A 25,290-nucleotide genomic window follows, 5' to 3' on the forward strand; every position below is an offset into this window, starting at 1 on the left:
ATTGTTAGCATATATATACCACAAAAACAAAAAACAAAAAACAAAAAAAACAAAAAAAAACAAAAAAAACAAAAAAACAACACATTTTCTTAATCATATTACATTATAAAGAAGTTCATTTAAATTTTTTTTATCACCGTGGGAAGTTGTTGCCTTGTACACTTTTAATATATTTAGTTTTTTTCCTCAATTCTGGGAAAATAATATATATTTCCCTATTCATTTAATGATGCAAAGCCCCGTCCCTTTGGCCATATATACATTTTACAATTGAAATTTATTTTGGACATGAAACAGTCACAAAACCGTTTCAGATACTCAGAAAATGGGAAAGGTTAGGCAACAATTAACAATCAAAATAATACATTTGTCTGGCCTTAATAAGTTTTATACTCCATTCCAAATATGGTAGGATATTTCATTGACTGCTAATTTAAGTCAGCCGTTGTAAGAATGAGGCAGTGGAAGAAACATGGTATTAAAATCCCATCATTTTGATAATGTAATTTGACTATTTGCACGATAAGAATCAAGGAAAAAAGACAATATGTTCCATATCATGTTGGTGCATTGGATTATAATTTCATTAAAATGCACTGAAAATCAATATATCAAGGGCAGATAACTCTGCAAACAAACCTCACTATTGAATAATTCCTGAGCAAAGCCAGAGATTAAATACTGGTCTTTTGAAATAGAGTAGGTATCCTTGAGTGACATTACATTGTTAGATCAGTGGGGTTATGGCATGTTTCTAATTGTAACCATTTTGCCTGATTCTTACACTTAACTTTGATATTAAGGTGTACATTGTACATGTAGTATTTTGGGAATGGATTTTAATTTAGCATAATATTAACAAATCATGGCACTGTATCAGCTGTATCGTCATGAATGTCTTTTGTTATTAAGTATTCATTTTGTGCAATAAAAAGATTTTACACTTGAAAGAATGTATTAATGTTTTTTGTGCGAGAGAGACCTTCACACTGCCTCATAATATAAATATGATGTTCCAAATTCCATACACATATATGATCCAAATCTTCCACTTATATCTATCACAGAACTAAAGGATAGATGCTACACAGTCCCTGAACTGATCCATACAACTATTTGATGGATCAATGACTGAAAGCTGATACAAGACAGACCGATGGATCATGACTGATGACCAGAGTTTTGTTATGTAAAATGACAGATGATTGGTTCATTCAAATTTTGGCAAACAGTGAATCAAACATATTGTTTTGTAATTTCCACTTGTCTTAAAATGATATGTGATTGCATTGGTAATATCTATGTAAAAAGAGAAAGGAAACAAACTTATCCATAAATACATTTACTGTAATGTACTGATCAGGAGTCATGTGACCTATCTATGATGGATCCTAAAAAAAGTTGCATGGATTGATTCCGGTACTGTTCCACAATTGTTATCAACAAAAATGCAGAATAATGGTAGTTTTGAAATTTGGAAGAAATCATCAAGGTGGCCCTAATAGTATGAAATATGATATTTTGTTGAGGCCTACAGAACAAGTATTAATCTGTTTTTCAGCAACATAGCAGAAAATAGATGGAATTGTGTCATTGGAAATCATCAATAAAATTCAGATTCATGATAGAAGTCTAAGACAGAAAATAGCAGGCAGATAGAACAAAGGAAAAACTTGTACATCAATATGGTCTGGAATAATAAACTAGTATCACACTGTTTGATCTAAACATCACTGTCAGTGTCCTATTGTGTCTTCATACTGCTTCTTCAGTGATTTAAAGTAAAGTTTCAGTCCATTTTCATCCAGCCTCGAGTTCCTAGCAGTCTGTATCAGGCGTGTGGCTAACTTAAATACTGCTCTTTGTTGCTTAAGTTCTCTTTCCACTTCCTGATTTGACTACAAAATACAGAAAATAATTTACAATTTTGAAAAACCCTGATTAATTTTCAATATGTACTCTCAAGAGGATGCAAAAAATAATAGGTGTGCCTAAAATTTTTGAACATCATAGAGTAAAATGTAATAAAAAGTCCTTATTTTGCATAGATGTTGATCAGCGATCAGAAATTTTGGCATTTTTCATGCTTGGAACTCCCAATCCACACTTTTTCTATTTTATTCTGATCTACAAGTTGGGTTTTCTATATAAAGTTCAGAAATATATACCATCATTTTTTCTTCTAATTAATGCATATGGTAATGACCTGCAGATGGGGTGAACATGACAAATGGTGAGACTTGGAAATAGGGTATATATGACATATGAACTGATTTAAATGTCCTTAATTTTGACCTTCTTTCAATGGACCACATCACATCCTGTAGTCAGAATTGTTTACTTAAAAAAATCTTATATAATTTAATTTGTTTTCTACTAAGTAATGACAAAACTTAAGTTCCTAGAAAAAAATATCACATATGAGGAAGGTATTTGCTATCAAAGTTGAAACTATATATGTACAAGGGTAGTCTGCACCAATACATAACGATAATGATATTCAGTCATTTTTCGAGAATCCCTACCAAATTAGAAGCCCACCCCTAAATTACTTGTTTAGGCGTGAGAAGTGTAAATACAAATTATTATTTTACCTGTTTCTCTGAAGCTATTTTCTTTGTTACTTCCTTAGATTTATCAATTACAGCTTTAGGCATGGTAGATATCTCTGCTAGCTGTAGGCCTGTGGAAACAGACAGGAAATCAAGTGAACCAGGCGTCCAATTCACAAAAAAATCGTAACAGTAAAGTTAATTGTAAGTAATGAAATAGCCTAAAACAGTCATAATTTAGGATCAATTTCACACTTACGACTTTTTGTGAATTCGACGCCAGGATTTGAACGATAGGTAATCCTAGGATAAAGCAAAGACAAAGAAAAAAGACACAAACAACAAACAACATGAAAAAAACAAAATTAAATCAGCAAACCAGTCTCCACAAAAAAATGTGGGAGCATGGACCAGGTGCACTGGTTGGGTAAGCATTCTGCTTTCCTAGAAACATTCACCATGTTACTTGTAAAGTGTCACATCTTGGGTAGATAATGAGGATAAATATGACACAATAAACAAATAAGTTCTGATCATGCAGATGTATATATTTTCTAAACATTCCATTTGAACCACAAGTTTATCATGAACTTAAAAAAATATGAAAATGTATCAAAAATGCATAGTGAGATGTTTACCATAATGTTTCTCCATAATTTTTCCTTTAGCCAGTACATGTGTATAGATGATCTTTTCACAATTCCACTCTGTGTTCATTACTCTCTGTATCTGAAAGCAGTAACTGTAAGAGAAGATCAAACCAGAGTTCATACTACTGATTTTGTAATGGAGGAGTATACTGCCAATTTGTATCACTGTATTCATGTAAAAAGTAAAAATCAGTGATCCTTTTCACAAAATATGGCAATAGTAAATTAGTCGTAAGTTATGATGTCATATTAGATTAAGTATTGTGTTGTTATAACTTTTCACTAATTTTACTTTTACCATTTGTTTTGTGTGAAAACGGCTACTAGTGCAGCCACCTTATCATTTTTCTAGTCAGGAACAATGTAAAAAAATAGGACAAAAAAAAGAAAAAAAAACACACGCACACACACACACACACATACACAGAGGATTTCCTGTGAAATTAGTATAATTAATGGAAAATAGGCCAAGAGCCAACATACCAACTTTTCAAGGACTCATGCCAGAAAAAAATGACGTACATATGCCAGACAGATGTACGCAGACCATATAACGTGTATCAATCCCTTTATCTTGTTGTGATAGAGAACATGTAATGAGAATGGATATGGTGATAGTCAAAGAAGCAACAATCCAACTGGGATGGCAAATGTCAGCTCAAGGCCATCCACAAGTCTTCAATGAACGAGGAAACCCTTATACCACAGGGCAGTCTGTAGCTGGCCCCAAAACAACATTATACACAGGTACAGTGAAATAGTTACCCCTACATACTCCAGAAACATAAAAGTAAAATTAAAGTGAAAATGAAACAATACATACACATGCCAGAACTTCCTGACCTGGGACAGGCGCTAAAAATACGGTGGGGTTAAAATACACTGGCATGATCACAACCCTCCCCTTTAAACACACCTAAAAATTATTTCAAAAAGGTCAGAGTCCCTTGTTAAAACAGACATAAAGAAACTGATTATACATTACACAAATGAACATTAAAAGGACTACTTGCACATATTTACTTACTTTTCCACATTAGGGTATAAACTGTCCAGATTTGTCAGCTCAATGAAGTGAGTTACAAAAAATGTAAAGGCCTAAAAAAAAAGGACCATATGCTGTAAAGAGACTACTTAGACATAGAACTTTTACTTATAGTATTGCTAATAGTACAAGTGAGCAGAAGGGTGTTAAATCTGTGTCATATAACCAGCTAAACCTAATTAAATATGGTCGAAATATATGGGTGGATGCTACCAGGTAATAATTTGTATCTCAGCCTTTATAACTAACCCTAGTAAATGATTAATTACAAGCACAACAAATGACAATATGTCATGGTTCTTATTCTTTTTAATTTTCTTACTTCAATTCTAAGCAGGTGAATTAAAATGCATGTCACTTTTAATCACCAGGTGGTGATTTAATTTCTACAATAGTTTTCCCATTTTCCATTTTCTAAGTTTTCTACAGATTTAATAGGAAAAACAGATGGTTTTTCAGCCTATTCTTGATTTGAAGTATTTCTCCACTCTCTATGGTAAATTCAAAGTTTCAACAAGCTCACTAAAGCTTGCAGGATGAAAATCTTAACTTTACCAGCAAGATTGGAGAAATAATTTTAACCATTCACCACTGAAGGAGAATCTATGTACAGTAATTATACTCATTTTCGCAGGTACTTAATTTCATAATTACTGGTCTATGAACTAATTGATGGGTACTTGTTTTTCGCAGAAATTGTAGTTTTTGCATAAAGAACAATGGTAGAAATACTTCTTTGCATGTACATATTTTTGTGGCTAGTACATGACTGCAAAATTCTTGAATACAACAAGAATGATTTTACAAGGTCATCAAACAAAACAGAAATTGGTAAAATGGGAAATAAATAAACAGAAACAGTACAATCCGGATTTAAAATAGCAAAATTCTGCTAAATGTCGGAAAAAAATCATTCTGGATATAAGTATCACACGAAAATAAGTACAGTTACAGTATATATTTTACTAGAAGAAAATATTGTATGTTAAAAAAATTCTATAATGAGGTATAACAAACTTTAATTCCAAGAAGAAATTCACAGACAGCATGACAGATACCAACTCCCTCCTCTGCACTGGTTCCTGTGACAGACAAATGGGTTAACAGTTAAACAAGAATTCACTTTATATCACAACTTTAGGGTTCAGAGTTGAACAGTTCTATAAAGAGGGCGGGGTACAAATCAGATATTTCTACAAAGTTAATATTTTTTTTCTAAACAAAATGCAGATTGGACAAACCTTTTAATGAGGACTGCTTTGATTTCTTGATTTGAAGTCTTAACAATACTGCATATTTTATACAGTTGGTATAAATATCTTATTTTCACTGGTTTTATGACCACTACATGTTAACTTGTTAGTTTTGTGCAAAATCATGGCTTATATGAGCCAATAATACATTCATAGTCCACATCCATACTTCATAACTAAAAGTGTTTTTCCCCAAGTTAAGAAATTTAAAAATCAAATACATTTCATTTTCAAACATATGTGAGTTAATCACCTCTACCAAGTTCATCAATTTTGATTAATGAGTTGTTGGTGGCATTTTGTATGATGTAGTTCATTTCTTTCATCTAAAATTAGAAAAACAAACAATGATTTTAAAACTTAAATAAAATCTCAATGTGAATTATCTCCCTATTAATCCTAATAAAATCAATGAATTGCTTCTAGTTCTTATTTGTTTAAAATGAATTTGTCTTGAATAAAAGACGACATAGAAAAATAAGGTCAATTTATTCTCATCAAAATGAGACCTTTGAAAGATATTGAACAAATTTTACCACATATAGTGTACTTCATCAAAAAGGCATGGAATTTATTTCAAAAACATAAAGTGGCCACAAACTACATGTATGTATTATACATGAACACAAGAATGAATGTTATAAGAATTGATCTCATCATTTCTTTTTTACATATACACAAGTATCATTATTACATAACAGTGTAGTGTACTAGGGTGAATTTAAAATACCATACCTCAACCATAAATGTAGACGAGTTAGTTTCCATATCGTCATCACTGCCTATTCTAGAGAAGATTTGATTGGTAATCCTAAATGAGGCGTATTCTGCTGGAACATAGGAACCAATCTGAGCCATAATCTGCAGCATGGCTATCTGTCGCAGGTATGTACTCTTACCACTCTGGTGAAAGAAAGGATGTTTTAGAAAGTGTATTAGACATAAGATATTTTATCTTTCTGCTGATTTAGTTGTTTCTTAGAACTAGTTACAGCAACATGCTAGTGAAGATTTTAAGTGAAGTGAAACCTGGCTAAACTGAATTTCCTTTGGACTTCAGAATCAATTTCTTTTAGACAGGTATTTTTAATCAAGGTTCAAAATGCATTAAAAAGGACCTTTTCCTGTGTCTGTTTTAGACTGGTTTCACAGTGATATGTGTCTGGTTTAGACCGGTTTCACAGTGTTAAGTGTCTGTTTAAACCTGTTTCACAGTGTTATGTGTCTGGTTTAGGCAGGTTTCACAGTACTGTGTCCAGTTTAGACCAGAAAATTTTCCCGCCATTTTTCCATAGTGCATTTCAACTAAATTTGACCTATCAATTTCTTTAAAAGGCAAACTTTACAAACACTTTGACAGTTATTTCTTGAGGTTATGAGGTATAAATTTTTTTTCATGTGCCACACCTTATACACATTTGTACTTAAGTATTATAAACCATGTATACACGTAAGTATGACTGGTGACATTATTAATATCAATGCGAGTATGAACAGGTAATGACAGTATACTGTGTGTGTACTTGTAGAGAAATGGTGCCAAAATGTATGATACAATGCATGTATGCTCACAGTATCTACAAAAGCCAAGCGTGTTAACATTTCAAGTTTCTTAGAACAAAAGCTGAAATTACAATGTGTTGAAAGTGTAAAAAAATAATAGGCAGATAATAAAGGGTTCTGGTTAAACCATAAGTAGATCATTCAATGTAAGCTTTTCTCTGTAAAAGAACCATAAACTTCACTCACTTTCTGAAAATACACTCTTTCACGGCTAAATCACTATCGATGGTGGCAATTGAATAAGTATGTGTAATTTCCTCCTGTTTGAAGTCAGCAAGCAATCAAAGAATTTTTGTAATATTGCAAAAGTCATCAAAAAAGGAACAGATATAGTGAAACACAACAAATGTACCACCATATATAACCTTTATAAAAATAGAAAATACTTACAGAGATGATCAAAAGGTCTTCAATATGCGTAAACACATGTAAAAAACTCTGAAAGGCCTGGGCAACAAAAGTAATAAAATCCAAAGTAACATAACAATGACACTCCTTCAATATATAATGCTAACACAATTCCCACCAAACAAAATTATGGCTCCACAGATATTGGAAAAGGTTCTATTGTTTTGCCAAGCCTATATCATATAAGATTTCATAGTATTGTGGGTATTTCTCCCAGAACTACTAATATTGATGAAGTATGTGTAGCATGGAATTTATAAAATACTAACCATATTGGGACCAGTGATTACGAAGAAATTACTATCATCAGAGGCATACTGAAATGGAGAAAAAAAAATAAATAAAAAAATCAGTAATCTTTGTTCTGTATTACACTAGATAGAAGTCCTCTTTGACATAGAAAATAAATTAGCATTAATTCTTGCACGTGAATGCTTACAATCTGAATATCATTCTACATGCACAGGAAAAAATAGTTGATATTCATGGAAGTTTCACATGCAACTCAATAGTTGATCTATCATAAAAATCAGGCCCATGTAGGATTGCACTAAAACCTCTTTATTATAATACAAATGATACATTGAACTGTAATCTTCATGGAGTTAACAATGAATAATTCAGAAATAAAGAAGAAAATATGGAAGAACAATTTTTTCCTGTAGAATGCAATTAAATTAGTTCATAGTAATTTTTTTTTTGCTCTAAGTTAATGCAGCAAAACACAGGAACGAAACAGAAACTTGGTATGGCCTAAATATTAACTTGGTATGGCCTAAACAGTAATTTGATATGGCCTAAATATTTATTTGGTATGGCCTAAACAGTAACTTGGTAAGGCCTAAATAGTAAATTTGTATGGCCTAAATATTAATTTGGTATAACCTGAACAATAACTTGGTATGGCCAAAATATTAATTTGGTATGGCCTAAACAGTAACTTGGTATGGCCCAGTGTTTTTGGACTTTTTCTGACTTGAGGGTCATCATGACCCTTTGGTGTGTATTTGAGGGTCAGATGAGATTTTGAAGGGTCACATTTTCAAACCTTGAGAACCTGAACCAAGTCAAAAAATTAAAATGTGGTTAAACACATGATATCTTGATTTCAGTTCGTAATTATATTTGTTTTGTATTGTATCATAATTGCGCAGCCCTATCACTTACCGTTGAGTGTAACGTAAACGTCTGAGAGTTACTCTATATTTAGAAAATCGATACTCAAACAAATTTACGTAATTAACAATTTTTTTCAGTGAAAGCGTTTGGGGGGGGGGGGGTGGGGGGGTGTCCGTGTGACCCTCTAGCAATTTTTTGGGAGTCAGATCACATTTTATGCGTAAATTACGCAAAGATTTGTGTTAAAGGAAACACTGGTATGGCCAAAATAGGTAACTTGGTATGGCGTAAATAGTAACTTGGTATGACCTAAATAGAAATAGTAACTTGGTTATGGTCTAAATATTAACTTGGTATAGCCTAAAGAGAAACTTACGGCATTGTTAGGAACTGGTGGATCACATGAGATTTTCTCTAAGATAGGATGCCGCCCTAGTTTTATTGCCAAGGTGTCTGTAAATTCTGGTCTCACTGCAAAAGAATTGATGCTGTTATTATATAATACCTGATTATATCCATTCCATTAATTAAGGGTAGTATCAGGTTTAGGTGGTTTTGTTTTCTACATCCAAGTCTGATACTAGAAATAATGCCAGCATAGCTCATGGATACTTTGCTATCAATTTTGCAAACGAAACATAAAACCCCCAATGTTGTTCAGATGGAAATACAAGAAAAGAAGGTGCACAATATCATTGTTTCATAAAGAAAGTATTAAAATGTCATGAAATTCTTTCAAACTGCAGATTGGAAGATTGCTCCCTCCTTGGTCAATGAATAACATAGCATATGCTTTTCATTATGAAACCTTAAAGTCATTCTGAAGGAAATGAAAAATAAAAGGTGTACAACAGCATCATGTGATAATGAAGTTCAAAAGTTTCATCAGAGTTAATTCAGCAGTTTCTGTTGAGTTGCAGATGAAACTTGGAAGAGGAAAAGCAAGATCCCTGTATAAAAATAAAAAAAACAGATATGAAATATTTCAACTAGTTAGCAAACTTTAATTTTACATTGGTGCAGACCTAGCAAATATTCAGTTGAATCCCAATTTTTATTTGCATAACAGTTGTCTCAAATTTGCCATTGAAGAACTTATAAAACTGAAGATTAAACTAACCATAGTTGGAGAGAGTACAGCTACTGGCAAAAGACAGTAGCATGTCAAGTAAAGATACGGCCTCTGTCAGCTTGTAAAGACATCCTATCTGGTCTCTGATGTTGTCAAGTAACTCTTTTACTACTCTGATAAAATGTAATTAACATAGTTAAACAAACATCTCAATTGAAAACATAACATGAAATTGCACATGTTAGTGTGATGGGTACAACCCTACTCGTACTATATGTTGATATTTGACAGAGCCAAAAATGGCTTACTACGTATGCCCAATCTATATGAAGCTATAGACCAAAATATGATATCAATCCACCCATTGGGAGCCGAGAAATTACTACCAAATTTGGACAGATGGATAGATAGAATGACAGACAGAGAAGGTGATTCCAATATACAACTCATTCGATGTATAATTGATCAAAATAGAATCGTTCAGTAAAGATAAGTTTCTCTAATCCTGTACATACAGCCTGTCTGGTCTACGATGTTATTTAGTAAACCCTTCACTAGTCCGGTAAAACAGTATCAACAAACTGGTTGGTAAAACAATTCACCTTTTTATTCAAACACTATCAAACTAATACCATGAATACTATCAAGTAAAGATTATTTCAATATGTCGATAGACAACTTAAATATGGTCTACATTAAATCAGCTGTTTTTTCTCAAGTAAAAATACAGCTTCAGTAAACATATACCAGGTATATAGACGGCCTATTATCACATATCATAAATCAAATTAAATTGCTCAAATTAGTACCATATTCATTATCATTCTCTTCAACTGATTCTACCATCAATAGAAGGACATACAATAGAAATTAAAAATAAGATAAAATAAACTTACATGTTGGTCATTAGGTAAATCTCATGTAATGATTGTCTAATTCTGTCTGAAACAGAAAAAAATGTAATTAGGTCATCATCCAATCAAATACAGAAGTCTTTATTTCTTACATTTTCTTCATAAATGACACTTTGATTGGAATATCATGTGTTTTAGCTTATAAAAAGCTTAGCCAATTATATAAGGACATTTCAGGAACAGGGAAACATAAACAATGTTCTAGATATTCTGTCTTTGATGGTTTGTCTACTCTCAGTGTTTCAAGATTTTTTTCATCACTTTATTTTCAGAAGTTTCCACAGGAATGCTATGCCATAATGAAAAAATACCTATCAACAAACAAATTCTTCTTTGCAACAAATTGCAAAAATTCTTTTGGTAATTACTTGCAAAGAGGAAAATGGAATAAAATAACTATCCAGCAACAATATTCTACCTGCCCTGGGTAACAGGAATATGGAATACTAGAACACTGGACTATCTGTACAGCATGTACAGTCTTTATTGGAAAATAATTGTTCACAAATAAAACAATCAAGAAATAAACAAGAACTAAACAACAAGATATTTAACAAAGTAAAATAAGAAACCAAAACTCATAAGTCTATACATTATTTCTCACCATTCAATTTGATCTGAAATTAGAATTAGAACTTGGAAAGTTCAGAAAGTGCAAGTAAAAGGTAAACAGTAGTGATATGAGAGAGAAAATAATGATGTTCCATTTCTTTCTAGCAAAGGATTCAGTAAAGCCAAATAATTATTTTATTCAACAATGGACATTACTAAATAAGGAACTAAATTGACCAAATTCTTACGGTACCTTTCCTCCACATCCGATGCTAATCTCCACCTCTTTATGTTAATCAGATACAGTCGTGACAGATTTGTAATAAGAAATGTCCATGCTTTGTTAACATTAAAATCAAGGGTAACTGATCTAATAAGTCAGAATTACTTACTAAATCTGGACAGGTGAAAATGAAGGTACCCATAATATTACTACATCTGGACAGGTAAAACTTCAGGTACCTGGTAAATTACTTACTAAATCTGGACAGGTAAAACTTCAGTACCTGGTAAATTACTTACTAAATCTGGGCAGGTAAAAATGCAGGTACCCAGAATATTACTACATCTGGACAGGTAAAACTTCAGGTACCTGGTAAATTACTTACTAAATCTGGACAGGTAAAACTTCAGTACCTGGTAAATTACTTACTAAATCTGGGCAGGTAAAAATGCAGGTACCCAGAATATTACTACATCTGGACAGGTAAACTTCAGGTACCCAGAATATTACTACATCTGGACAGGTAAAACTTCAGGTACCTGGTAAATTACTTACTAAATTTGAGCAGGTAAAACTTCAGGCATGATAGATATCTCTGCTAGCTGTAGGCCTGTGGAAACAGACAGGAAATCAAGTGAACCAGGCGTCCAAGTCACAAAAAATCGTAACAGTAAAGTTGATTGTAAGTAATGATGCCACACCTAAAATAATATTGTCACATCATAATTTAGGATCAATTTCAAATTTACGACTTTTCGTGAATTCGACGCCAGAATAGGTATTCCAAGGATAACGCAAAGACAAAGAAAAAAGACACAAACAACAAGCAATATGAAAAAAAAGTAAATCAGCAAATCAAACTCCACAAAACATGTGGGAGCATGAACCAGGTGCACTGGTTTGCTCTTCTAGAAACATTCACCATGTTGCTGGTAAAGTGTCACATCTTGGGTAGATAAAGATGACAAATATGACACAATAAACAAATCAATTTCGATCATGCAGATGTATATACTTTCTAAACATTCCATTTCAACCACAAGTTTATCATGAACCTAAACAAAATATGAAAACGTATCAAAAATACATAGTGAGATGTTTACCATAATGTTTCTCCATAGTTTTTCCTTTATCCAGTACATGTGTATAGATGATCTTTTCACAATTCCACTCTGTGTTCATTACTCTCTGTATCTGGAAGCAGTAACTGTAAGAGGGGATCAAACCAGAGTTCATACTACTGATTTTGTAATGGAGGTATACACTGCCAATTTGTTTCACTGTATTCATGTAAAAATAAAAATCAGTGATCCTTTTCACAAAATATGGCAATAGTAAATTAGTTGTAAGTTATGATGTCATATAAGATTAAGTATTGTCTTTTCACTAATTTTACTTTTACCATTTGTTTTGTGTGAAAACGGCTACTAGTGCAGCCACCTCATCATTTTTCTAGTCAGGAACAATGTAAAAAAGAAAAAAGAAAAAAACACACACACATATACACAGAGGGTTTCCTGTGAAATTAGTATAATTAATGGAAAATAGGCCAAGAACCAAAATATCAACTTTTCAAGAACTCATGCCAGAAAAAAAAAGATGTACATATGCCAGACAGATGTACGCAGACCATATAACATGTACAAATCCTTTATCTTCTTGTGATAGAGAACATGTAATGAAAATGGATATGGTGATAATCAAAGAAGCAACAATTCAACTGGGATGGCAAATGTCAGCTCAAAGCCATCCAAAAGTCTTCAGTGAATGAGGAAACCCTTCTACCACAGGGCAGTCTGCAGCTGACCCCAAAACAACATTATACACAGGTACAGTGAAATAGTTACTCCTACATACTCCAGAAACATAAAAATAAACTTAAAGTGAAAATGAAACAATACATACACAGGCCAGAAATTCCTGACCTGGGACAGGCGTTAAAATATGGTGGGGTTAAAGTACATTAGCATGATCACAACCCTCCCCTTTAAACACACCCAAAAATTATTTCAAAAAGGTCAGAGTCCCTTGTTAAAACAGACATAAAGAAACTGATTATACATTACACAAATGAATATTAAAAGGACTACTTGCAAATACTTACTTACTTGTCCACATTAGGGTATTAACTGTCCAGATTTGTCAGCTCGATGAAGTGAGTTACAAGAAATGTAAAGGCCTGAAAAAAGGACCATATGCTGTAAGGAGACTACTTAGACATAGAACTTTTACTTATAGTATTGCTAATAGTGCAAGTGAGCTGGAGGGTGTTAAATCTGTGTCATATAACCAGCTAAACCTAATTAAATACGGTGGAAATATATGGGTGGATGCTACCAGGTAATAATTTGTATCTCAGCCTTTATAACTAACCCTAGTAAATGATTAATTACAAGCACAACAAATGACAATATGTCATGGTTCTTATTCTTTTTAATTTTCTTTCTTCAATTCTAAGCAAGTGAATTAAAATGCATGTCACTTTTAATCACCAGGTGGTGATTTAATTTCTACAATAGTTTTCCCATTTTCCATTTTCTAAGTTTCCTACAGATTTAATAGGAAAAACAGATGATTTTTCATCCTATTCTTTATTTAAAGTATTTCTCCGCTCTCTACGGTAAATTCAAAGTTTCAACAAGCCCACTAAAGCTTGCAGGATGAAAATCTTAACTTTACCAGTAAGAGAAATATTTTTAACCATTGACCACTGAAGGAGAATCTATGTCCAGTAATTATACTCATTTTTGCAGGTACATAATTTCATAATTATTGGTCTATGAACTCATTGATGGGTACTTGTTTTTCGCAGAAATTGTAGTTTTTGCATAAAGAACAATGGTAGAAAATCTTCTTTGCATGTACTTATTTTTGCGGCTAGTGCATGACTGCAAAATTATTGTATACAACAGGGATGATTTTACAAGGTCATCAAACAAAACATAAGTTGATAAAATGGGAAATAAACAGACAGAAAGAGTACAATCTGGATTTCAAATAGTAGAATTCTGCTTAATGTTGAAAAAAAATCATTCTGGATATAAGTATCACACGAAAATATGTACAGTTACAGTATACATTTTACTAGAAGAAAATATTCGATGTTAAAAAAACATCTATAATATTTAACGAGGTTTAGCAAACCTTAATTCCAAGAAGAAATTCACAGACAGCATGACAGATACCAACTCCCTCCTCTTCACTGGTTCCTGTGACAGACAAATGGGTTAACAGTTAAACAGGAATTCACATTATATCACGACTTTAGGGTTCAGAGTTGAACAGCTCTATAAAGAGGGGGGGTCCAAATAAGATAATTCGACAAAAGTTAATTTTTTTTTCTAAACAAAATGCAGGATGGACAAACCTTTTAATGGGGACTGCTTTGATTTCTTGATTTGAAGTCTTAACAATACAACATATTTTATACAGTTGGTATAAATATCCTATTTTCGCTGGTTTTATGACCACTAAATGTTAACTTGTTAGTTTTGTACAAAATCGTGGCATATATGAGCCAATAATACATTCATAGTCCACATCCATACTTCATAACTAAAAGTGTTTTTCCCCAAGTTAAGAAATTTAAAAATCAAATATATTTCATTTTCAAACATGTGTGAGTAAATCACCTCTACCAAGTTCATCAATTATGATTAATGAGTTGTTGGTGGCATTTTGTATGATGTAGTTCATTTCTTTCATCAAAATTAGAAAAACAAACAATGATTTTAAAATTTAAATAAAATCTCAATGTGAATTATCTCCCCTTGACAGTGTCAGATAATATTTTAAGCAAAAAGCCTAATAAAATCAATGAACTGTTTCAAGTTCTTATTTGTTTAAAATGAATTGAACACCATTTGTCTTGAAAAAAGACGAAATAGAAAAATAAGGTAAATTTAATCTCATCAAAATGAGACGTTATAAACATATTGAACAAATTTTTCCACATATAGTGTACTTCATCAAAAAGGCATGGAATTTATTTCAAAAACATAAAGTGGCCACACACTACATGTATGTATTATACATGAACACAAGAATGAATGTTATAAGAATTGATTTCATCATTTCTTTTTTACATATACACAAGTATCATTATTACATAACAGTGTAGTGTACTAGGGTGAATTTGAAATACCATACCTCAACCAAAAATGTAGACGAGTTAGTTTCCATATCGTCATCACTGCCTATTCTAGAAAAGATTTGATTGGAAATAATGCACTCATAAATTACTTAATCCACCCATCACAATATGTACTTTTAATGAATCAAAACATAACACTATGAATGTTTGTTGCATCAAAATCGTCACGTTTTGAAAATGTCTTAACAGATCCATTGTTGGATTTTTACAGACATTAAATGTTAAAAATCGAATAAAAAATGTGTATACCTTGTATTGCTTCTTTCGTTGACTAGCTAAAGATAACTATAATCACGATTGGAACCGTGACTTCAGTTTTTGCTTGATTATTTACTATGAGTACCATCTAAACTTGTAATATAAATCAAAAGATCATCTTAAACACATCGTTTAGTATTGCATCCTCCTATGATACTTCAAGTTCACATCTTGGACGTTTTTTCGAATTGGTAATAATGTGCCAAATTGATATGTACAATATGTTAAAGTATACAAGGCGTAGAGTAGACTTTTGAGTTTTCTAAAATATATGTGTATTATACACATTTGCAAATAGTCAACATTTGAGAGACACTTTTAACATATCATTAAGGGCTTCCCCTACCAGGGAAAGACCTTATTTTTTCTGTTTTTTATTTTCTTTATCTTTTTCTTTGACATGCCCTTCCCGATTCATCTTTCAAGATATCATTACCAAATTTGGACCAACGATAGAGCTCATAAAGGACTTTTATCAGATTACCCTGTAAAGAATTCCATTATCCATTGTATGGGTTATCTCCCTTTTATTGGCGTTTTTTTCAACATGGTCCCCCGAACTCATTTTTCAGGATATCATGACCATATTTGGCGAACATGTGGATGTAATCAGGTTCAGTAAGAAAATGACCATGCTAAGGATTTCATTACCATCTTTAAGAGTTATGTCCCTTTAAAATAGTTTATTTTAATCGCTCATATCTTAAAAATCATAAGAGATAGAATATTTCTGGAAACGGTTTCATGCACATAAGCAGACGGCCTAATTAACAAACATAAATTTGTATTTTATTATCGAACCATACGGAAGTTATATTCCTTGAAATATCATACTTAAGTTTTAAAAATTTATATTCCGAGAACCGGAAGTTGTAGAGACGTATGACCTTCATCAATGATCTTTGGTCTATGTAATCATTCATCTGCACCCAAGGTCAAAGGTCACAGAGTGCCCCTTTCAATATTTACTTTGGCACGGCCCTGTTGCGTCATCTTTCAAAATATCATTACAAGATTTGGACCATCGATAGACATTTCCTAGTAGGACTTTTACAGGATAATTCCATGAAGAATTTCATTATCCATTGTAGAAGTTATCTCCCGTTTATTAGCGTCTTCTCAATATGGTTAATAGGTCCCCATAACTCTTTTTTTTCAGGATATCATTATGATACTTGGTGTACATGTAGATGCCATCATATTCTGTTAGGAAATGACCCTGCTAAGGATTTCATTATAATCTTTAAGAGTTATGACCCCTTAAAACAATTTAATTCAATCCCTTATATTTTGAAAACCATAATAGATAGAATCAATCTAAAAAGTGTTTCATGTACACAAGATGAATACCTAATGAATAAACATAAACATGGTTTTTATTATCAAACCATACAGGAGTTATATCCCTTGAAATATCATACTTAAGTTTTTTTCCAATTTATATTTCAAGAACCAGATGTTGTAGAAACATGGGACCTTCATCAATGATCTTTGATCTATGTGACCTTTCATTTGCATGCAAGGTCAAAGTTCAAAGAGTTCTAAAAAGCCTTCTCACTGCAAACTACAGGCCTTGATATTGAGAAAACAATAAGAGATAAGTGCATACATAAATGTCATGAAATGACCCTTCCGATAAGCCCTACATTTTGAGATAAAATTTACAACTGTCAGACCGTCTGTTCAAAAGTTATGACAATTTAAATGTTTTGCAGAATCCGGTTAGTGACCTTGACATAAACTAATGACCATAATGTTGTAAGTTTTTTCAAGGTCAAATAATGTATGGTGGTAGTTTCATGTATCTAAGACATCCGGTTCTGGAGTTTGTTATTGCATCATATTTTAATAATCATTGGGCTCAAAATGAGCTCCAAAATTGCCCAAATTATTTTGTAGTTTTGGATCTATTGAATTTTAAGTTTTGAGAGCGAGGGTATAAATTAAAAAACCCACAGCAGACACACAAATGTTCATACCACAGAATGGACGATCTGCACAAGTACAACTGTTTTACAAAATACCAATAACCAATATAAAAATTTTCATATTTTCCAATGGTTTGATATATTTCACCAATACTTATTTATAGATTTGATATTGCATCACTTTTGCAACTTTGTCGAATGGGGTTCATAAGATATATCCTCTTGAGGGTCTAAATGAGCACATTTCAAAAATCAGAGTTTCAACCATGATAAGTAATACATGTTCAAATAGTAGGGTCATTAAATGCAGCAAAAATAAAGTTCTTAGAGGGTAAGGTTGTTGCATATCAAATGAAATGTCTTAAAGTGTACATCCGAAATATCGATGTTTTGTCTCGAAATAAATGACTTGGGTGAGGTCAATGAGTGCAAAACTTAAGTTGTTAATATAGTTAAGTTGTTGCATATCGAACTAAAGGTCACAATGTGTACATCTCAAATTTCAAATTTATTTATATAGAAAGAGAATCCAGTTGGGGTTAAAAAGTGCAAAATTCAAAAGTTCACAGAAAGTAAGGTTGTTGTATACCTAACGAAAGGTCGTTGAGTTAACATTACAAAAGTCATGATGGGAACATCGACAATTGCATTTGACAAGGTCACCAAGTGCAAAAAGTCAAACTTTTGTAGATGTTTTAATGTGTATATTACAAAGAGAATGTTTTCAAGGGAAAGACCTTTTAATTGTTTAACAAACAATTGACATACTAGTTTGATTTGAAGTTTTGCTGTAGTTGTTTAAGCAGTAATAAAAACATTTGTGATTTACAATACGTTCACGTCCTTTTTACAATTCTTTACTTCCATTATCAACATTTTACAATTATGTCTTGTTAGTGTGATATAAAACAACAAGTAGAAAAAAAACATACACCATTAAATGAATTGGTAAAATAAACACTTAACATTACTTGTATTCCCCCAATGAGATTAGAATAAAAGCCTTTATTTAGACTATATTAACAGTGAGAAATGCTCAATGGAATATATGTGTTACAAAATAGCAAAAACATATCCGGGTGGAAATTTCTTTATTGTCCCTAAAACAAATACCATTCATCGGAGTGATAAAATATTGAAGACAAAATACAAAGCTTGAAAAGTTTCAAGTTCAATACCGACCAGTATCTGAAATAGGTAGTAAACACATTGTGACAGTTTCAGAATAATGGCGTCAATGAGAAATGGTTATTAAAGTTTGACATGCAGACAACTAAGAAGGTAATCAAGGGAACCAAGGTTCTAGCAGTGATCAAAAGAATGTAATTCAGGGACAAAGACTAGACAAGGAAAACAGGCATACAAAACAAAGAACATACATTAACTAAAATCATAAATATAAAGTAACAGAAACAAATGAACAACTTGTGTGTGTCTTGGAGAGAGAGAGAGAGAGAGAGAGAGAGAGAGAGAGAGAGAGAGAGAGAGAGAGAGAACAATTTTATAACAGGTGTATACACACACAAAAACACAAAACACAAAAATTGTAAGATAATCGCGGTCATTTCCACCATATCGTTTTTTTTTTCTATTATATACGTGAATCACTCGATGGAAAGATAGGTAAAAGAAAACTAAACATTGACAGGTTTTAAAGCCCGTTACAGACCCCCAGAGTGTTTTATCTGACAGTCAATGACAAGAGTAAATAAATTGCCATAATTTCAGATGAATGGTGTTAATTGGAAATGAGACAATTTTGAAATGCTATGCAAAATAAAAAGGATTTATATTTTGTTGACAAAGTAAAGACTGAGTTACAATGCAAGCACTTTCCCTAATGTCACGTTACGATATTGACTTTTAAAACAGGTCTAGATAACAAATTGATGCAATGTTTTAAGATTATAAAATCTTGTGTTGATTGCCCCTTGCATGTCCGGGTGTAAAAAGAATCTTCCTACAGCAGCGCTTGACGACTAAAAACCGCTCAGATCCTTGGAAAGGGGCTACGTCGCTTTGCCCACAGAGCGACTGGGTTGTGTTTTCCAGATGATGGAACGGGATACACCTGGCATGCTCACTCGGGGTCGCCAGGCCATAATAAGGAAAACTTAACCGCATATTGCTGCACCTTGTTTGAGAGAGTAATCAAGGGAATCAATGTTAATGCGGTAATCAAAAGAATGTAAACCCGGGACAAAGACCAGACATAGAAAACAGAAATACGGAACAAAGGACATAAAGTAATTAAAATTATACATACAAAGTAACAGAAGCGAATAAGCCTTTGAGAAAATGCAACGTCCCTAGCACGTTGACGAACCCTGCTGTTAAACACCATTCAATCAATCAATCTCGAGTTGAAATTCCTACTTTGTGTTTTATTCAGGTATACTATTACGTTTGTTTCATTCATATCACTCTGAGTAAAGATTGTTCAATTTGCTTACTTCCTTTGCGTGAGACACACCAATACCGAATGAAACATTTTATTATACATTATTATACCGTAATTACCGATGGTATGGTAGATTACCAAAATATTATCCAAGACGAAGATAAGTAAACACTATTTCCAATTCACGTATCACATTCAGCATGAATTGTCAATTAAAGTAAATATGAAATATACATTTTGACTCCTGTATAATGGACCAGAAATAGTCACACATGTAACATAAACGTTATAATATCCTTTCATATCTACCCTGATGGGAAAGAACATGTCAACTTTTTATCAATTTTCTTAAATTTACCAATAACTTGGGAAGCCCGTTAACAATGATGTACCAATGCGGTAATTTCGAACTTGTTTTCTGCTTTGCTAGTGAAATTTATTTTATGGACTTTCCTTCTTTTTGGACTCAACCCAATTCAACAAAACTGTATATGTTGTATCATTGCGACAGGTCATCAAAGAATGAGTAGTTGAAAGAAAACAACAGTAACAAATGATAAACGAATCACGAAACATCTAATAACCCAAGGACCAAAGAAAGTAACCAATTAATGCTATTTTTTCTAAATAAATCTATGACGCCTGTTTTTCTCTTTATCGATAAACAATCATAATCTGATTTCAGAAAACACAACTGTTTGGAAGTATAAAAGACAAGATTTGAGGATGCTGTTTATATAAACTTTTTAAATGGTATAATGGGACAATACACATAAGCCGTTTTGGTAATTTTTTATTAAAGATATTCATCAAATCTGATTTCTGCCGTGCTGAATCTGAATTCCGTGTTCTAGAATATATATATATATATATATATATATATAAACGTCTCAGAATGTGACGACTCTATTCGCTACACTACTCCATCGGATCAAATTGATACAGGGAAGATAACGTAAACTTATATAAGGGTCTGAAACTGAAAAATTTCCAACGATGTTAGTACTGTCAAATTTGTGATGCAAATTTTTGGTCGTTCCCTCCGCGGGACTCGAACTCGTACCGCTGTGACATCTATGGCAACACCGCCTGCACTAAGACCAGGTTAGTAGTGGTCTAAGACGCCGGATATATAAAATATATAAAATATGAATATATGTCATATTTATTTCAAAGAGATGTCTTTATTTGTGTTCTCCTCTTCAACACCGGAATTATCACACAAAGTAACACAATTTAAAATTGAATACCCAAACTGTCGCTAAGATATTACCAAAAAAGCACTAGTGGCTTGGGGTACTAACAATAGTCATTTAAAAGAAAAATATATGTGAGGTTCCTGCCATTGTTCATGCTATTTGTAGCTAAAATAGTTTTGCTAATTCATATCATTGTAGTTCCCATTATTTTTGTAATATCAGGAGAAAAAATAGAAACCTTGTATCGGTATTTGACATTTGTTAACCATTTGTTTTTGTGTGCAATTTCGCATGTGTGCTCAGCAAATCGCTATTTGTATTTGAGGAACTTGTCATTTAATGAATATCTACCTTTTTGTAACTACTAATCATATCTGTCTTAAGACGTCAGATTGATCTAATCTTACCTATAAATTATATAAGATTTATGACGGTAGTCATGTGTCGTCTTGTGAAAAATAAAAACAAATAGTGGCATGCGGTCTAGTATTTTGGGCTTTCCGAATTGTTTATTAATTCAAGAACTAGTTACAAACACAAACAAAGTACAAAAATTAAACTTACAAACACCAATTTCTATATATGCATGATTAATTCTTTCACTGCTCACATGTACGTCATCTTTAACGGCAAGAGAAGCAACCCATCAAATGTTTAATACCAGTTAAGACATAAGCACCTTAGTCTGTCTTTAAAAGTGTAATCAAGGGAACCGAGGTTCAAATTAAGGATATTGTACTTTTTGACAAAAACATTTGTCTTTAATAGTTTGTTGCCAGTGAATGCATCGAAACTACAACGTACATGCATGAATCTTAGGGAACTTAAAGTGAAGTAGAGAAAATGACGGAGTTTTATTCACTGCGAGAATTTAATATAGACTGGTTCTTGATAATTGGTTTGAATTAAGTTTGAAAAATATAGTAAAATTAAAGACATTGAGGAGGAACAAAAACTGTTTTAAATTCAAAATGGTTTTAAAGGATTTTAAGTGAAATTATTTTCAATCAACATGATAAACGATTAATGCTATCTTAACGACAATGCTTTATATGTGAGTATAGCATTGCTTTCATATAGAAAAGTTTTACTTTTATTACACTAAAGTATTTTTTATGGTAAATTGAATATAACTGTTGACTTTACCAGCCTAAAAGTCTTTTTTTGAACATTTACCGGGCCATTAGGTTTTACTGTAATCCAGAAAAAAAGTATGCTACTTATATTTCGTGGTTTCCTTTATTTTCAAATTTTTATTAATAGAAATCATTGCTTTCAGCATTTTTAGTTGAAAAAGGTAAAAGTCAGACACGTTGTTATCAGACACCAAGAAATAATCAGGACCACACAATTTGTCTTCTGTACCGGAAAACCTTTCATATTTCATTTTGTTTCTGTCTATCCAGGAATCTGTCTTACCGGAGGGTTTCTATTTATTAAAAAAAAAAACAGCGAAAAAGCCTTGCCCAAAATGTATTTCGAAATCGTGTTTGTTTAAACTCACATTATCCCTCCCATTTTGTTTACTACATATAAATGTATATATTCATGATTTTTTAAATGTCGGTTTGTATAGATGAAGTTTTTATATTGTTTTTATTTTGAAAATGGACTTATTAGGTGTTAAAATTCCACCGTGGCCAATTATACGATTAATACGAAAAGAAATCATAAAAAAATAACCCTTCAAAGATTGGTTGAATTCCTTGACCAAGATATGCGATATAACAAATTCTGGAAAATTTACGCTTCATGAACCGCGAACACGATTGTATTTGATAAATTGTGTATATATTATAGCACACCACACAATTGTAGGTGTTCGTATTCAGTTGTTTTTTCTTTTACATATAGATATAAAAGAATCAAACATAAAACCATGTAATGCTGACATAGAGATCAAATAAATGAATTCCACGGTTCATTTGGTGATTGAATAAAGAGTTTCTAATGCCGAAATAGGCATTCACAATCCAACAATAATGGCGCATCGAAGCATATATAAAGGATGGTTTATTTACATAACCTACGCAGGGGTCATAAGAGTCTATGCAACTCACATACAAAACTTCTATTCCTTACAACACGTACATTCTTGAATAATCGAGTTATTACAGTTGTTTTATAATGCATGATGCGACCCGACTATCGGTATATACTTGGTGTGTCAATGGCAGATTTATGCTGCCTGCTCTATTGCAAGTAACCGGAATCAATTAACCGTAAAGATGGTTTACGGTGCTTTAAAACCTGTAGAGACCCATCATTTCCATACGAAATGCATGTACCAAATCAGGCCCATTCCGGTTGTTTCAAACTTGTGTTATTGTCTTGATATCGACATTTTTTGTATGAACTGTTTAACTATTTCCTTAGACTACTGCCTCGAGTAAACAAGTTCTGATTTGTGACTTTTATCTGACGAAGTGCAAGATATACATCTGTGCCATTCGACACGCACAATGAATAATCTTGTCTTCTATATTTTTAGTCATACACCGGGGATAAAACATGCATGTGGCTTCTTGACCATACAATAATGATTATTTTCCTATCATTTTACATTTTCCATGTCTTGATAGGGAGAAAGCGAATCAAATTTTGCCAGTTCTTGATCAAAATATTTTGCCACTCTCTGTGGAGCATTTAAGATTTCGACATTACCACTTTAGGTGGCAAATTGAAAGTCTTAATTTCATCATTTCGAAAGGAAAGATAATTTTATCTTGACCTACACTTTGAAATCAATGGTAAAGGAAAACTATTGACCAAACTTGACAACTACGACAAACGTGATGACTTTTCATTCAGAATTTTCAACTTTTCTTTCATCTGTTGCAACATCCCTTTAACAAATAGGCTTCTGGAACAGGGTTATTATGCTACAAGATCGAAGTCATCAGAAGTTTTATGGTCGTCATCATGAACTCGTGGATCGTTATGGTGTATCCATCTGCACCATAAAAACTGATTTATTCAACGGGTCATAGTTTTCCTTTCCTCGTTTGTCTACCCCGGACTTGACTTTTTATGAGCAACTCGGCGGGTGTTTCTAGAAAAGCAGAGGACGCTTACCCTACCGGTGCAACTGGTCCATGCTCCCAGTGTTTAGTGGAGTCCGAGTTGCTCATTTTCTTTTGTTACTTTGTATGTATGATTTTAGTTACTTTATGTTTTGTTGGTTCCCTTCATTACTCTTTTTAACCACTCAGTGCTGAGGGAGTATCTTTATTTAACAAATGATTTAAATGGACAGTATATTTTTTTTTCAAAAAATAAAGTGCATCTCTTTTATAGCGTACAAATTCTCACTTCATCAGTAATATACAATTGATTTAAGGATCGAGTAAATACCGGTAGATATGACATAATAAATGTATGATTGGATTTGCAACCTGAGATGAAGTTTGGTTCCTAGGTTAAAAAAACAATTCTATTCATACACCGGGCGTAAAACATGCATTTGACTTCCTAATCATAAAGCAACGAATATTTTCTCATAAGTTTACATTTTCCACGTCTTTGAAAAGGGAGAAACCGATTCTACTTTTGCCAGTTCTTTATTTCGCAACTCTCTGTGGAATAATTAAGATTTTGACATTATCACTTTAACTCGGAAATTAAAACTCTTAATTTCATCATTTCGAAAGGAGAGATAGTTTTAACAACTCAATGCAGAGCGAGTATCTTTCTTTAACAGATGATTTAAACGGACAGTATATTTTCCAAAACGTAAAGTGCATCTCTTTTATAGCGTAAACATTCTCACTTCAGCAGTAATATACAATTGATTTAAAGTGACGCAAGAATCGATTAAATACCGGTAGATTTCACTGAAAGAAAATTATGATTGGATTTCTAAGCTTAGATATAGTTAGGTTCCTAGGTAAAAAAGCCTTGAAAAAACAATCTTTCCTCTGAATATGAAATTAATCGTCATACCTTAACTTGCATAAAGTTCCCAATTAATCATCATTTGGACATTTAATACAATAACGCG

At 32.5% G+C, this 25,290-nt stretch overlaps 2 protein-coding genes across 2 annotated transcripts; both read right to left on the reverse strand.

The window, feature by feature from the left end:
* Positions 1-1,736: 1,736 nt before the first annotated feature.
* On the reverse strand, positions 1,737-14,541 carry LOC148606110 (mutS protein homolog 4-like). Its single transcript, XM_088546081.1, has 5 exons — positions 14,496-14,541; positions 4,230-4,300; positions 3,191-3,294; positions 2,595-2,683; positions 1,737-1,898 (listed from the first exon to the last, which is right to left on the reverse strand). Exons 3-5 carry the CDS (start codon positions 3,267-3,269, stop codon positions 1,737-1,739), a joined length of 330 nt encoding a protein of 109 aa, XP_088402207.1. The 5' UTR covers positions 3,270-3,294; positions 4,230-4,300; positions 14,496-14,541.
* LOC148606111 (mutS protein homolog 4-like) lies at positions 5,244-11,128 on the reverse strand. The gene is made up of 7 exons (XM_088546008.1): positions 10,559-11,128; positions 9,711-9,835; positions 8,967-9,061; positions 7,741-7,788; positions 6,236-6,403; positions 5,754-5,826; positions 5,244-5,329 (listed from the first exon to the last, which is right to left on the reverse strand). The coding sequence occupies exons 1-7, from the start codon at positions 10,567-10,569 to the stop codon at positions 5,244-5,246; spliced, it is 606 nt and encodes a 201-aa protein (XP_088402134.1). The 5' UTR covers positions 10,570-11,128.
* Positions 14,542-25,290: the final 10,749 nt, after the last annotated feature.

This window comes from Perna viridis, chromosome 9 (assembly GCF_037379345.1).
Source record: "Perna viridis isolate PV_CMFRI_1.1 ecotype Kerala chromosome 9, ASM3737934v1, whole genome shotgun sequence".
NCBI classification, from domain to species: Eukaryota; Metazoa; Mollusca; class Bivalvia; order Mytilida; family Mytilidae; genus Perna; species Perna viridis.